At 28.9% G+C, this 17,545-nt stretch overlaps 1 protein-coding gene across 3 annotated transcripts in view; it reads left to right on the forward strand.

The window, feature by feature from the left end:
- nocte (no circadian temperature entrainment) overlaps nt 1-10,856 on the forward strand; it is a 33,375-nt gene extending 22,519 nt beyond the window's left edge. For all 3 annotated transcript variants that reach the window (XM_065509954.1, XM_065509955.1, XM_065509953.1), the window contains exon 7: nt 2,198-10,856. In XM_065509954.1, the coding sequence (XP_065366026.1) occupies nt 2,198-2,211 (14 nt within the window). In that variant the 3' untranslated portion in view covers nt 2,212-10,856. The remainder of the gene's footprint in view (nt 1-2,197) is intronic.
- Nucleotides 10,857-17,545: the final 6,689 nt, after the last annotated feature.

Below are 17,545 nucleotides of genomic sequence, written 5' to 3' on the forward strand. Positions count from 1 at the left end.
CGAATAATGATGTATTGGCCGAATATTAGGTTCAGTTCGATTTCGGCATGATAAAAAAAACTATTTCGGTCGAACTCTAGCTTTTAGTGATTCAAATCTATGCTTAACACGCTTTAAAGTAAATAGCTCGGTTCATTTACTTACCCAGTAAATACTGGCAACATGAGGGTAAGTAAAAATTTAAACATTTTCCTCGCAAATAGGAAAAAGTAAATGAACACTTTACCAGTACAAAATTGTAAGAATTATATTTTTTAAATTGCTACTTAGAAAGTGTTGCGTATAACTTGAAAATTTTTAGGTATTGAACAAACTTAATGTCAAAATGTAATTAAAGGTCCTCCAGACAATTTTGTTTACAAATCATATCACAAAATCTTTTTTCCTATTTAAAGCTACGTTCACAATGGCAGAGCCACTCCACTCTGCACTCCCGTAAAAAATGTAAACTGTTCATAATACAGAGTGAAATTGAAAATAAACAATTAAAACTTAAAATTCTAATATCATTATTATAAAATTAGCACACGCTCGCTATTCCTTTAATCCTTATATTACGAGAATCCAATATTTTCCCCCCAAAGAACTTATGAGTGAATGAAATCTGCCCATAAGCTACGTGCTCACGATTGTCAGATCTTACAACGTTGTCAGAAAAATGCTCAGAAAATGGTTAACACAACCATGAGAACTTATGTAGAAACATATATTTGTTAACCATTTATTGAACATTTTCTGACAATATTTTAAGAATATGACAACCGTGTATACGTAGCTATAGCTTAAAGAAACACCTCTAAATATACCTCATGTCATAATAAATAAATTAAGCTACGAATTGCTCCCTCTTATGCCCTATTCTTCGGATTTAGCCCACAGTGACTTTCTTGTTTCCAAATCTGAATAAATGTCCATGAATTAGCCTACGAAATGCTCCCTTTTCCGTCCTATTCTCCGGATTTAGTGCTGAGTGACTATTTCTTTTTTTTCAAACATGAATAAATGTCAAGGCGTAAAGAGATTTGACTCCAACGATGAAAATCATATCACAAAATTATACATATTTTGATGACCCCGACAAATCTTAATTTTGGAAGGGATACGAAAATTGGAGAACAATTAATTGAAAAATAAAATAGTTTTTTTTTATCCAAAAACCTAAAAAAAAATTGTTCGCAACACACAACTTGGGGCTGAATCCCTCTAAAAATAATTGTAGTATGAATTCAGGGGCCAAATCACCGTATTCGAAATCGAGTACTTTGTCATCGAAATGTAGTTAACGTGGATCACGGCAGTCGTTATCGAAACGTATTTACTCGAAGTTGTACTCGATTGGTAATCTCTTATCGAAAACAAACAAACACTGCCGTTTTGTGTTAAAAGTAAACAAATCAACCAAAACAATGAAGTAAAATAATAAATAAACAAAAATATACGTATTTTTCTGATATTTTCTCAAAATTAGTGTAAAAAATATAAATATTTTATTTAAAATTGTAAAATTTTGGGCCACAATTTGTTTTGTATTTTGTTTACGTTTTTCACAACTTTGCACATGGTACTTTGTGCTAATCAAAGTAAAAAAACATTCTGAAATTTGCCACTGGCCGATGATGATTTATACAAAAAAACATTTAGATCCATTTTTATTAAAAGTTTTATGCATTTTTTTTCACAATTTATCACAAATTTATTTTGTTTTCCTTTTTTGTTTTGTTTTTCTTATCATATGCTTCAGCAATGTAAAAAATAGTAGTAGGTAATATATTACTACCGACTACCGTGATCCAAAACATTGCAGCCATCGAAATTTTTCTCTACACGAACGTGAACTCGATATCGAATGCCGTGATTTGCCCCCAGAATCAAGTTATCCATTTTCTAGGCTTTCACAGTTCTTGGAAACATTAAAGTGTTAATAAGGGAATGTAGCTCATAAATTTTAATGACTACGATTTTTAGAAATGATTATTGATATTCTCCTGTATTTCTAACTAATTTCATCATTTGTTTTATATCTACATATATTAATTTCATTTTCGCTATTTTGCTTTCAAAAAAATTTGTTCTTTGCATAAAATTTTCACACATTTCAAACTTCATTGCGCTAAAAATCTCACATTATTTGAATACCACACACTTATATTTAACCCTAACCTAACTATTGTAATTTAAAATTTCTTTTCCTTTTCAGCTAATCACAATTAAATTTCAAAAATACTGGCAAAATTATCTAAAAAATAAAACAAGCAAAATAATGAAAAAACGAAACATTAAAAAAGTAAGTTAATTGCTTTTGGTTTTAGTGAAAAAAATTACAAAAAAAAATAAAATAAAATAAAATTTGCGAATTAATAGAAAATTATTATTACATTAAACAAAACTTAAATAATTTTTCTATTACATAATAACAATTAAACAATTTTCTTTATATATTTAAATATAAAACAAAACATTTAAGTAAAATAAAACAACAAAAAAAATGAAAGTAATTGAAAAATTATTAACCAAAAAATGAAAAATTTATAAAAAAAATGGACTTTCTCCCAGCATAAAAAAAAACTTTAAAAAATGAACACACACTCACACACGTTTGTAAACCGGCGAACAGGATAGAAACACTTATTTAAACAAAATATAAAAAAATAAAAAATATATTAAAAGGATTTATAACTAAAAAATAAAAATAAATGAAACAATTTCTTTAAAAAGAAACAAAATAAAAATATTTTATATTTTAATTTAAAAATTAAAATATAAAATAAACACAGAAGTGAATTAAAACAAAAACGCATAGCAAAATGTTTTTACTTCTTGTATCTCTACGAAACTCTACACAACAACAATGTTTATAATTAAAACAAAAAAAACAAACAAAAAATTCATTACAAAAAATTATTTAATTTTTTTTTCTTTTATATTAATTTAATTTTTATTATTATTATCATAAAAAACCTTTATATTATTATAAAAAACATAACATTTTAATTATGCATAATATACATACATATATATTTTTAATTTTAGCATACAATTTCATTTTTTTTTAAATAGTTTATAAATTATTATATGAAAACTTATATAAAAAGAAGAAAAGGAATAATAACGAGAAAAAAAACAAATATTTATAATTTTTTTATTATTTTTTATTCCAAAATAAAAATATTTCTATTTTAAATCAATTAAACCAACCGGCAATGACAAGAAAATACAAGGACATAATTATAGATTAATGGAAAGTGACAGCGAACATTTTTTTTAAAACAAATTTATAGAATTTGGAAATATAAGTGCTGGTTCATACACATCAAGTTTAATTGAGCAAGTCTTGAGTTTATAGAATAGAGAGAGGAGAGGAGATTGGAAATATTTCCTTCTTTATTTAAACTCAAGACTTGCTCAAGTAAACATAACTTGTGTGAACCAGTCCTAAGGGCCTTATTTTTATAAATAATTCCCCTTTAAAACATGGTAATAAGGTTTTCTCGTGTACATGTCAACTTATTTTATGTTGGAAATTGTTTTCCTGTAAATTCTGACTAAAACCAGTTAGTCTGATGTATTTTGATTTAAAAATCCTGAATAATTCTTTCAGAGTAATTTGTTTGAAATACACTTGGTTTTTAAAATATTTTTGAAGGATTTCTATACAAACTAAACTTTAGCTTTCCAAGAGTATGCTCACAGTGACGGCAGTGAGCAACCATACAGACCTTCGGCACTGCAACCAACCACGTTGACCTTAAAAGTATATATGTATATAAATAAGGAGCGAACCTACTTTAATGAATGAAAGAGTATTCTATATCTTAATAGCAAAGCAGATATCGGATGAATCACGGCCGTCCCAATATCTTGACAAACTGAGTAAACTTTGGTCGCTCATTCTTTTAAAATTTCATGTCCTCTTGTAGAATTGTACTAAAGATGACTTGTTCATAAACACAGATCACAGATCAGAAACCACAGAATGCACATAAGCTCTCGCATCTCAACAAGATTGTTATCCCGGCAAGGGAAAGAAAATCGTTTAATTTTGTATTCTTAATATTTCGCATTCGGAGTAGCGTTTTTACTCAATCCGAGTAGCGTTTTCGTTTATAAAACGAATTCACATATTTTGGTGTTCCGTAAATCGAATCGTTTTACTTTCGAGTTGTTGTTGTAACAGCATGAACAATTTTACAATAATCAATCTGGGGGGTTACTCCTTAATTCGATTCGAAAGGAAATCTTTTCGAATTACAATGTATTTAGCACACATTTTCGAACATTTTCGTATTCGGATTGAGTTACGCAGTAACCGCTCTGGATGTTCTGCATGTTGTTCAAGTCCAAGTAATTGTGCTAGTTCAACAGGATGAGTCCATTAATCCATAGGACTGAGTAAAGTAGGGTTTGGCTGAACAGTTAAATATGTGGAGTGTGTCATGAGGACCCTTACCACATGCTGGGCATAAGTTAAGGACGGCACGGTCTATGCGGAACCAAAAGGCATTCACCCCTATCGTGAATCAATATTTCACATGAAATATGTTCCCTTTTCCTTTTTTCGTTCATCAACTTTGTTCACGTGAAAAAATTCCACATTTTTAGATGGAAATTTGTAAACAATAAACAGCTGTTACGAACAAAATCAACTATTGTGAATGAAAAGTTCATGGGGAATTTCACGATAGCAATTTTCCCTTCGAGGGAAATGAATATTTCATGGGAACAAAATTTCACATGTTATGGCCGATAGGGGTGAATAAGTCTGTTGCTCCATTCTGATCTAAGTTGTGCCAGAACGACTCTCTGGTGGTGGTGGTGGGCGACCTTCAAGTACGACATTCCTACGGTATCCTGCTATCGCGGACTTGATGGCGTCTCTGTGAATGTCGCTCCAAGCTGTCATATACGAGCGGCGATCAAATGGATCCTGCACATACCTCTGTATGCTTTCCTCGTATTTCCGTAGGTCCTGTCTGTTATGCCTCGGGGGAAACTCCAACTGTGTGATGTTGAAGTTTTGATGACATCCCAGAAGGAACTGTTGCAACAACAACTTTACTTTCGAGTAAACAAACCTGTTTTAATATACAATATTGTGCGATTTGCACAACATCAATCCCTCGTTTTGAAATTCACCCGAATGATTTTCTTCTGAGTCATATTTCTTATGATTTTGTTAAAAAAAAATCAGCATCCATAAGTTACTGGTTGTTCCCCACAATCTAAATTTTTGTTTGATCCTAATGGTCTTCATTTCCAAAGTTAACAACATCTTGTAGGTTAGGTTAACAGCCAGCTGTCTAATCGAAACAAGAAATAACAGCTCACTTGTCTCCATTCTTGTAAGCATAAAGATAACCATTTAGCATCACGCTATTGATTGATTTCTTTTGTTGGAACTAATTTTAAAAGAACGGTTTCCAAACACTTTTTTTTATAGCAATTCATTATTTTGTCGTTAGAAGATGCACGGCGAACAACTAAAATCTGTTCTGGTCGCACTTCAGCAACAATTGAGCTCTGTTGACGGAAACTGCGTCACTTCGCGGAGATTAACTAAAATCATCTTAGGCTTCTCTTGATTCACTACTGTGCATAGCTAACGGAAACTGCGACACTGTCAATAATTTGAAAGAACATGATTACTTTTGGCTTCGCAGTGTTCAAGGGCTTCATACGTCATTGTTAAAATCAAAATAAATCGAATACAAAGAGTAATATTTTAAATATACAAATGTATAGAAACAACACCAAATTTGATATCTATAGGAACTAGCTATTACGACATTAAAACTCAGTCTTTTAATTTAACATTTACTTATTGTACCTTTAATAACAGTTTGAAAGATCTTATCTTTTTTTGATTTTATTTTATTAATTATTAGTCCAACCACGGAATGCTTTGTTTTGTTTTTATAATGCCTCGTATTGAGGAAGATCTTTCCTACAGAGAATCCTAAGACCACCGTTCAAAGAGTAATATTAAGTCGTTCCTGATACTTAATCTATTGTGTACCGCTAACAGAAACTGCGTTGTAAAAACTTCTGGCTTCGCTGTGTTCAAGGGCTTCATACGTCATTTTTAACTACAAAATAAATCGAATACAAAGAGTATTATCAAGTCGTTCTTGATAATTAATTGAATCAAGACGAACTTTATATAGTAACAAGAGCAATTTATGAAAAATGATCTGCAGCTCAATATACCAAGATATCAAGTTGTGTATGATTATCTTAATTTTTTTTTAAAATAAAATCTTATGCAATAACCTTCTTGAACTTTCAGGCAGGATTTAATTAAATTTTTAATTTGTCTCTTCAGCCAAATCATGAATAAAAAATTCCCGGGATTTTTTTTTCCTTTTGCCATTTGTAACACTGATTTTGAATAGGAAAAATGGGAAAAGATCTTATCTTTTTTTGATTTTATTTTATTAATTATTAGTCCAACCACGGAATGTTTTGTTTTTATAATGCCTCGTATTGAGGAAGATCTTTCCTACAGAGAATCCTAAGGCCACCGTTCAAAGAGTAATATTAAGTCGTTCCTGATACTTAGTCTATTTAATTAAAAAGGCAAAAAACTCAGGCGGATTTTATATACAAGATTGGGCTGATTGACAAAAACCCTTGCACATTAAACAGATTCATTTCAGTTGAATTACAGAGTTACAATTTTACTGTCGTTTACAACGGTCTCTTACAGGAGGCAAAGGCTTGCAAAACTCTCCACTGCATATATAATTTAAATTTGTGTTTGGTACGAATATTATACTTTACGTTCGTACTTTCGTAAATGCAGTAAATTTGCGCATCACTAATTTAGTGATCTGATGTAAAGCAATGACACCAAATAGGTTTCTGTTTTAATGCATTTACAAACGTACCCGTTTAAAGATTGGAATTGTTTAAGAATTTTGTTAAGATTTCCTTTTCATAAAAAGAAACCAAAAACTGAAAATATTGCTCCATATAAAAAAATTATTCATCTTACTATTGTTTTGTTAGAAATTTTCAATACAAACATAAACAAAATAAACTTTTGTAGTCGTGAAAACTATTATGTTTCCTAGTTGTTTAAATTTTCCAAAAAAAAAGTGTAGTCACTTGATTAAAAATTATCTATAATTCCCGGACATTCTAAATAAAAAACAGTTTAAATACTAAACTTATAATTTAATAAAATTGTGAAAAATTAGTTTTGTTTTAATACTAAATGCTATTGCAAAGAAAGTTATTCTAATTCAAATGATTTTCGTATAAAGTAAATTAAATCTAGATAAGAGATACAGGTATCTATAGATTTCTATTACAGAAATTTGAAGATACTTGTAGATTTCATGGCCAGATAAACATTTCACCTGCCTGCTATCTTTTTTATCTGTGCCTCAATATAAATATGTGAAATTTTTCTCTAAATCAAGAATTCATATAAATTCAAACATTTCCTAACTGAGTTATGTAGTATCCCCCTGATAGAACGCCCAGACTTTCTTAGAAATTGGGTGGTTATATTATCTCTCTTGGGGGTTACTCCCTAATTATCACAAAGGGAACGATTTTGAACCCAAGTGAGCTGTACGAGACGAAGGTTTTGAACGGCTGCCTGAATACCATACTCCCTAATTCGATTCAAAAGGAAATCGTATTTAGCCCACAATTTCGAACATTTTCGTATTGAGTTACTTAGTAATCGCCCTTGTCTTTACAATCCTATTTGAACATTTCACGTTCCTGATGGCTTTTTTACCTTGTTTAATAACTCGATTCGAGAATGTTTTCGAATTAAAATGTATAATTCATGCAAATTCGAACATGAACATGAATTTGAAAATGACTTTCTAATAGATTTACTCAAATATCAACAAATATCAAAATGTCTTCATAAATAAGCCTGGGGCCGAATTACCGCACTCGTGATCGAATGAACTATCGTATCGAAAAATGATTTCGATATCGTAATTATAACAAAATGTACTAAATTTCATGCTCGATATCGAATACCGTAATCTCAAATCAGAAAATTACTATCGAATGCGGTAATTCGGCCCCTGCTTTTTTCCAATTGATGCAGAACTTTTTGGAATTAAAATGTTTAATTCATACAAAATTCGAAGATTTTCGAATCGCCTAACTTTATCCAAATATATGGACTAAATATCAGTTTCTTAATTGTATTAAAATGTCGTAGCACGGACATTTCGTACTACAACCTGTTGATTTTGTCTTGTGACATTTGAGAATATTAAGAGGGGACCCATCAGGGTAATGCCCTGGTACATAAATCGATACAAAAATGTTCGTATTTGTAAAAAGAGGAAGATAACATTTTGGAATTAAAATGTTTAATTCATACAAAATTCGAAGATTTTGGAATCGTATTAGATTGCCTAACTTTACAATATATTTAACTAAATATCAGTTTCTTAATGGTATTTAAATGTTGTAGCACGGACATTTCGTACTACAACCTGTTGATTTTGTTGATTTTTGATCCACTATTGTGCATAGCTAACGGAAACTGCGACACTGTCAATAATTTGAAAGAACGTGATTAAAATCAAAATAAATCGAATACAAAGAGTAATATCTTAAATATACAAATGTATAGAAACAACACCAAATATGACATCTATAAGAACTAGCTATTACGACATTAAAACTCAGTCTTTTAATTTAACATTTGCTTATTGTACCTTTAATAACAGTTTGAAAGATCTTATCTTTTTTTGATTTTATTTTTATTAATTATTAGTCCAACCACGGAATGTTTTGCTTTGTTTTTATAATGCCTCGTATTGAGGAAGATCTTTCCTACAGAGAATCCTAAGACCACCGTTCAAAGAGTAATATTATGTCGTTCCTGATACTTAATCTATTGTGTACCGCTAACAGAAACTGCGTTGCAAAAACTTCTGGCTTCGCTGTGTTCAAGGGCTTCATATGTTATTTTTAAATTCAAAATAAATCGAATACAAAGAGTATTATCAAGTCGTTCTTGATACTTAATCGAATCAATCGAATGTTGATTTTGTCTTGTGACATTTAAGAATGTTAAGAGGGGACCCATCAGGATAACACCCTGATTCACAAAACGATAGCAGGACAATAAATTTCTAAAAATTACTCATTTCCAAAACTTTTATACTTCCAAAGCTTTTCTTTTTTCAAAACACGTTCGTTTTTGATTTACTTAAATGAATTTATCAGTTTCTAAATTCTTTTAGAAGACTATTTTTCAATACAAGTATTAAAACTAAACAATTTTTCTAATTTTTTATTAAATTCTCTATAAAACTGTTTAATAAAATTACAGCTTTTTAATGTAAAACATTAAAAAGAAACCTAAAAATCAGCCTGGACTTATAAAAATATGAAAATTTATTTTCAATAAAACAAACAATGAATAAATGAGGTTCTGAAAATATAAAATTAAATAAACAAAAAAACAAAATCCCTAAACATATTTAAAAATGAAAAAAAGCGTTATAAACAAATAAAGCATTAAATTAAAAGCCAGCTTATCACTGATATTTAAACATTAAATCATTGACAAAAAAAAGAAGGAAATTATTCGAAAAAAATTACTGCTAACAGAAAAATAATATTAAAACACACACAAAAAATAAATAACTGAAATAATTCAATGTTTTATAAAAAAAAATTCTTAGATGTTTCTTAAAATTAAAAACCTAAATAAAAACACATTATATAAAACATATTCATTAAATAAAAGCAAAAAAAAAAAACTAAAAGAAAACGAATGAAAAATTTAAAGTCTTTGAGACAAAAAACTTCATTATAAACAAAAGTACAGTAAATGGTAATAAAAAACTTGCTACTAAAATTCTGGAAATTTATAAACAATTTTTGAATATTTTTAAGAATTTTATTTCACTAACTTTCAAAGTGCTTGTTATTTATTGTTGTTTACTGTAGTTTAAAATAATATTAGAGGGAAATTTTACATGCCCAATGACTTTTTCAACTGAACGCTATAAAAAACTTGAAGACAGGACATAGTCTGTGTTAATTTTCAGTACTTTTGACAACTTGCTGACTTTACCACAAATTCAAAATCAGTTTTCCGAATTTTTATCTCAGCTTAGTTGTAACAGTCATTAGGCAGCTGAAATTTCCCTCTAAATAAATTAAACAAAACTCATTTGAAAAGCAAATTAAATTATTATTTTATTTTTTTGTTCCCACAATTTATTTAATTAATTTTTTTTTAATTTATTCATTTTTTTTACATAAATTATATATAAAACCAACAAAAACAAAATCCATATATATTTTAACAAACAAATTGTATGTATATCAAAAAATCATTTAAACAATTTTACATTCATATATTTAAATAAAAAAAATACATAATTTTTTTTTAATTTTTTAGCTGCTGCAATATTCTCTATATATAAATATTAAAAAAATGCTATAATAGTAAATGAAAACCAACAAAACAAAACAAAATCATTTTTATAATAAAATAATAAATTTATAAAAAAAAAATCTTTTTAATTTCCTTTGCATATTTAAAAAACCAAAATAAGAAAAATAATTAAACAAAAATCAAGTAAAAAATGCATTAAAACCATAAACAAAAATTTATCCATTATATAAACATGAAAATAAAACAAATAATTAAAAACAAATATATAATAATTATATACCTATTATTAAAATAAAACAAAAATAATAATAACAACAACAACAATATTATATAAAACACAACAACAACAAAATGGTATAAGAAATTAATTTAAAAAAAGTATGAGAAAAAAATTACAAAAAAAAAATGAAAACAAACTTACATTCTACCCCAAGAATAAAAAAAACAAGAAAAAGTAAAAAAAAAATTTTAATATTTTGTAGTTTTATTTATGAAGATAGATTTTACAGATTCCAATTCTATATTTTTTACTCCTATGTGGAATTCCAATATTTAAATTCACATTTATTGTAGCGGCTTCGATCTGTATTTCCGTTTCCATGTGTGTCGACCTCCTCTATGTCTGCTGCCATGCAAATTTCATATAAAAACTTAGTGTTATAATTAAAATATCAGATCTTCGATTTAATTAATAAAATTTAAGCTTAATTCACTAAAATCTTAATCCGTTCTACCCCAAGAATAAAAAAACAAGAAAAAGTAAAAAAAAAATTTTAATATTTTGTAGTTTTATTTATGAAGATAGATTTTACAGATTCCAACTCTAGATTTTTTACTCCTATGAGGAATTCCAATATTTAAATTCACATTTATTGTAGCGGCTTCGATCTGTATTTCCGTTTCCATGTGTGTGGACCTCCTCTATGTCTGCTGCCATGCAAATTTCATATAAAAACTTAGTGTTATAATTATTAAATATCAGATCTTCGAATTAATTAATAAAATTTGAGCTTAATTCACTAAAATCTTAATCCGTAATTAAAAAATGTCAGCCTTTTATCACTTCCTAATATTTAATTTTTTAAATTCATTCCAAAGCCTTTGTTTAAACTGAATTCATTTTAAAGTTAATAACAGAATTTATTCAAACTTTGAATGATTAAATTTTTGTTAAATCAAAATCATTTCCAAAATTAATTGAAAAAATTGTCTTAACCTTTTTGTACTAGATTTTAATTGAAGAACAATTTAATCATTTAATAAATTTTTGAAGCTATTTTGTTATGGATTTGAATGATTCAATAAGAAATAAATTCTATAAATAATGAATTCACTTTTTAAATTTTCATACGAAAAACCCCAGATAAATAATAATAATAATAAGCGATCTATTATTGCCAAGATATAAGCAAAGATATAAAAAAACTGAGTTCTAACTTGTTTTCTATGTATTTTCGTCAGTTTTTAATTCGCGGGATTCCCGACTAAAAATCCCGGGAATCGGGTAGTGAAAAATTGGCAAAATTTCCGGGAAATTTGTATCGGGAATTCCCGGGATAAAAACCCTACTTGCAATATCTTTAGTAGGTTTCCTGAAAGTGTGTCCTATCAATCCCCATTTTCTCTTTCTAATTTCAAGGTTGATTGGTTGATGTTTGGTTATTGACCACAAGCGGTTATTCGAGATAATCCTTGGCCAATATACATACACATCTGCTCAAAATAATAGATACACCTAATTGGAAAAAATTTAAATGGCGGTAACATTGAAAATTTCCTCGCAAGCGTTAAGAATACATCATATTATTAAAATTTCTATCTGGCAATGTCATGTCAGTCAAAAATCTGGCAACTATTTGCTTTCATGTTGATTTTTAAAAACGAATTTATTTGAATTACAAAAAATTATTTGCTCATAAAAATAGATACACATCAGTAATTTGTAATTTGTTTATATACAATTTTTTTTTTGTGCAATTTTTTGTTCCTATTTACGTGAAACAGTAAGTATAATTTAAATTTTAGCAACAATTTTATAAAAAATAGGACTCTTTTGAAGAAAATGGGACGAAATCATCATTGTACCGAAGATGAGAAAAAAATTGTTCAAACGATGAGAAATCAAGGAAAATCATTACGGGAAATAGCAAAGAGCATAGGAAGATCTTTACATTTTGTCCAAAATGCTTTATCTAAAAAACAAAAAAGAGAAACTCGCGGTAGACCAAAGAAAACCAGTCCAGAAACAGATAGGCGGATCGTCCTTATGGTTAAAAAAGACCCTTTCATATCATCGAAAGCTATTTCTGCGGAGCTATGTAACGAAATCAGTCCACAAACAGTTCGTCGTCGTCTTTTACAAGCTAAATTGCCGGGAAGAATTGCCAGAAAAGTGCCACTAATGCGCCAAAAAAATATCAAGACAAGATTAGAATTTGCTAAAGAGCACTTACAATGGTCCGGGTGTGAAGGCGAAAAAAAATGGAGAAATATTTTATGGAGCGACGAAACAAAAATAAATTTGTTTGGAAACGACTGCCAAAGAAATGTACGCCGACCAAAAGGAAAAGAATTCCACGTTAAATTTACAAAAAAGACGGTAAAACATGGCGGGGGAAACATAATGGTTTGGGGTTGCTTTTCATGGAATGGTGTTGGTCCGATATTCCGAATAGAAGATACCATGAATGCTAGTGGGTATAGAGACATATTGGAAAACGTAATGCTTCCATATGCATCGGAAAATATGCCATTAATATGGACATTCCAGCAGGACAACGACCCAAAACATAGTTCAAGATTAGTTAAAAACTGGTTCTTGGAGAATAACGTACCTGTTTTAAGCTGGCCCAGCCAATCCCCTGATTTAAACCCAATAGAAAACTTGTGGAGTGAATTAAAGATAAGGCTTTCGAAGGAAGTTTTCAAAAATAAAGACGATTTATGGGAGAAAACGCAAAAAATATGGTACGAGATTCCATTGGAGAAGTGTCAGAACTTGATATCCAGTATGCCCAGAAGAGTGGAGAAAGTTTTACAAAACAAAGGTGGATATACTGGATACTAGCTTTACTTTAATAATAAACTAATTTTTTTAAGATAAAATTTATTAGCTTTTGTTTAATAAGAATTTTTAAAAATGTATCTATTATTATGAGCACCAAATTTTTCGAAATTTAAGAAATTTAATTTACTTTATAATATTTATTATTAATTATGAAATATTTTGTTTTTGTTTTTTACTCTCCTTTTAACTATAAATAAAAATCGACTGAATTTTTTTTATAATTTTACAATATACCATTATTTTTTTTCGTTTTTAAAAAATAAATTTTGGTGTATCTATTATTTTGAGCAGATGTGTATAATGTTGCTTATACAAAGTCAACTTCTTCGATGCATTTTCAAAATTTGCCACGTTAATGAAGAGCCATTTTACAGGCTCCATCTTGATTTTTAGACGCTCAATTGAATATGACATATTTTTTGGCGATCAATAACTTCTCAAACGGGCAATAGTTCATTGTTATCTCAAATTTAATTAGATTGCACATTTATGACTTCAATATAATTTACATTTATTTAGGAATTCACTTTGGGACTTTAAATTTCGGGTTTTTTCCGATTATCCAGCAAAATCATGCAATTGATGCTGAAGTAGTTACGATGACGCATTAATGTGTCACTGGAGAACATGATTTTATGCGATTCTAGAAATAAACGTCACTACATTAGAATGAGAGATTAGATCAGCCCAAAACAAAAAATCCCCGGGAGTTTTTTTTCCCATTTTCACATTCAATGTTAAAAATATGAAAAGGGAAAAAACTCCCGGGGCTATAACTTTTTTTTACATAGTCGAATAGACCTATTGAAAGTTATTTAAAAAAATGGTATTACTTTAACGCAAATAGTTTTTGTAAATATTTATATCAACCTGGCTCCTATCTATAATTAAAATTTGCGGCCCTAGCATAGTCGAATAGACCATTGAAAGTTATTTAAAAAAATGGTATTACTTTATCGCAAATAGTTTTTTGTAAATATGTAAATCAACCTGGCTCCTATCTATAATTAAAATTTGCGGTAACGGGATAATTTTACTATAAAACAAGTAAGAGAGCTATATTCGGCTGTGCCGAATCTTATAAACCCTTCACCAAATTTTACTTCAAAATACAAATTTTAAATATTTTTAGGTAAACAAAATTTATTTATTTTTCCAAAGTTGTTTTTTTTTTCATTTTTTGTAAAAAAAAAATTTCGAATTGTTATTTTAATTTTTTTTTTTGAAAGTTTAAATTTTTTTTTTAAATTTAAAAAAAAATATTTGTTTATTAAATTCTTTTTTTTTTGGTAAAAAAAAAATTCGGATTAAAAAATATTTTTTCCAATTTTGACCACTTGTAGGTCCAACTTACTATGGTCTTATAACGTCGTTGCAAAGGTCTTTGAAATATCTATCATTGATATCCATATTGTCTATATTAGTGACTTAGTAATCCAGATATAGGTCAAAAATCGAGGTTGTCCTGGTTTTTTTCCTCATATCTCAGCCATTTGTGGACCGATTTTGCTGATTTTAAATACGAAACTTCTCGATGCATGTCTGACAGAATTATTGAAGATTTGGATCCCGAAGATATCTGGGGTCTACAGAAAATTGATTTCAACAGACAGACGGACATGGCTTAATCGACTCCGCTATCTGTAAGGATCCAGAATATATATATTTTATAGGGTCGGAAAATTATATTGTAGAAATTACAAACGTATATATACCCTTCTCACGTGAAGGTGAAGGGTATAAAAATAAAAAGTAAGGGCCTGGCTCACTAAAAGCGAACGAACATTTTCTTTCTTATTTTATATTGAAAACAACAAATAATTTTTTTTTATTGTTTTCAATATAAAATAACTAAATCGTTCGCATTTAGTGAGCCAGTCCCAAATAAAAATTTGAGAATATTCTGACTTTAAAAAATCGGTTTTGTGGTGTTTTATTCCAAAATTACTGCCATTGTGTACAATTCGGGTAATCTGACCAGCTGTTGATAGTGAACTTCGTTGTTGTTTACTAGAAAATACTCAATCATGTTAGATTAGAACCAATGAAAGTTCGATGAATCGTCTACGTTTTTTTTTTTTAATTTGTGATCAAATTAAGGGTTATACTTTTTTTTGTTTTACGTTTATTATAATATTATTCCTGCCTTTAATTTCTAGGCCTTACAATATGTAATTAAATCTTAAAACTAAACAATTATTGTTCTCTCAGTGGAGAATCATATTTGGAAAATTAGATGAGTGAGTGTCGTGAGTTACTGTAAGTAGCCTTGCGAGCGGGTTCGGATGATGATGCAATTTTGATAAATAAGCTTCACGAGTTTTTCTGAATTCATCTTTGACCAAGGCACTATAGTTCAAAGTATCACTTTTTCCGTGCGAAATTAATAACTATTAAAGTATTCTACTGTTTGATACAAAAATTGGACCATAGGTAGAAATACTTATATTTTCAACAAAATTAACCCTTTGTCGACCATTAACCCATCAGGAGAATAATAAAGTAAATTCATTGCTTTTGATTAGAAATAATTTATTTCATATTAGTTTTCAGTCAAATTAGTTGAATCAGTAAATCATTTTGTAAACACATTTGATTCAAAATATTAATCAGATAAAACTTCGCACAGTGGTATAGAAAAAAAAGAGGGAAATAAATCTGTAATTTCTAAATCCTTAGTTAGATTTGAATAAAATTTGACATGTGCAAAGAAGAAGTGTTGACGAGTTTAAATTTTGACCGCATGGGCCCACCAGGGGTCCCTATAGTAGGGTATGTTCAATTTTTAAAACGATCCTATTTGTTCGTCGGAAATAAATCTGTAATTTCTAAATCCTTAGTTAGATTTGAATAAAATTTGACATGTGCAAAGAAGAAGTGTTGACGAGTTTAAATTTTGACCGCATGGGCCCACCAGGGGTCCCTATAGTAGGGTATGTTCAATTTTTAAAACGATCCTATTTGTTCGTCTGTATTTTCCATCATCTGCTTCGAATGTATTAATACCTTGTGTACTGTGGATGTCTTTGGTAACCTAAGATACAAATCTGAAAGCATATATCACCATTAAGCCATATAGTGTTTTCATTTCGAAAATTATCTTCCTTTCTTCTTCATTTTTGACAATTTACTTTTAAGTAATTATAGACAAAATGGCGGACTTTTTCATCCAATAATTTCTTACAGCCCTTAGGAATAACAGAAGCACTAATTTTCTTCACAATATATTTAATAATAGCATCATACTTTGTGCCTCTTGGGCGTTCTTTTAGCCAAATTTCAAAAAAGTTCATTTTTTTTATAGCCTGTAACCTAGAAACAATTAAATTACACAGAAAGCGCAAAAATGCGCAGTATGAAATAAAGTGAAATGAATTCACATCATTTCAGTATATTTATTGCTTTTTATTTCAAGTTTAACAAACGTTAACATTTTCTTAAAAACTTCTATAAAGTTAAAGTTTAGTAATCAAAATAAATTACTTTAAGGTTATGTTTAAAAATTGTAATTTATAATATAAAGGGAAATAGTTTCCAAATATTTATGAAAGAAATATTAAGTACTTAGACGTCTCGTTGTTTTCCATTTTAAACATTATTTAAATTATTCACACACTTTCCACAATTAACGGTTAAAAGTTACAATATAATATTGATACTATTCACAAATTTTTAAAAATGTATCGAATCTTTGACTTTGAAGTCGTGCTGCCAAGCAGTATTTTGTATTTTACAAAAGCCAATTGCGAATTTGATTGCATTGGAGTTTTAGTAACAGGTTGACAACAAAAACTAATAAATAATAACAACTTCGAAATTTGAATTTCGCACGGAAAAAGTGATACTTTGAACTATAGTGCAAGGGTACATCTAAGTCTCTGTGGATGTTCTCGTTTCTTATGTACCATGGTGCTCCCGTCATGGTTCTAAGAATTTTGGATTATGCCCTCTGTATAAGATCTATACTGGTATTGCTTGTTGTTCCCCATAATTGGATTCCGTATGTCCAAATTGGTTTTAAAACTGTCTTATACAGGATGACTTTGCAGTTAAGGCTTAATTTCGATTGGTGGTGGATTAGCCAGTGT

Source organism: Calliphora vicina, chromosome 4 (genome assembly GCF_958450345.1).
Source record: "Calliphora vicina chromosome 4, idCalVici1.1, whole genome shotgun sequence".
Taxonomy (NCBI): domain Eukaryota; kingdom Metazoa; phylum Arthropoda; class Insecta; order Diptera; family Calliphoridae; genus Calliphora; species Calliphora vicina.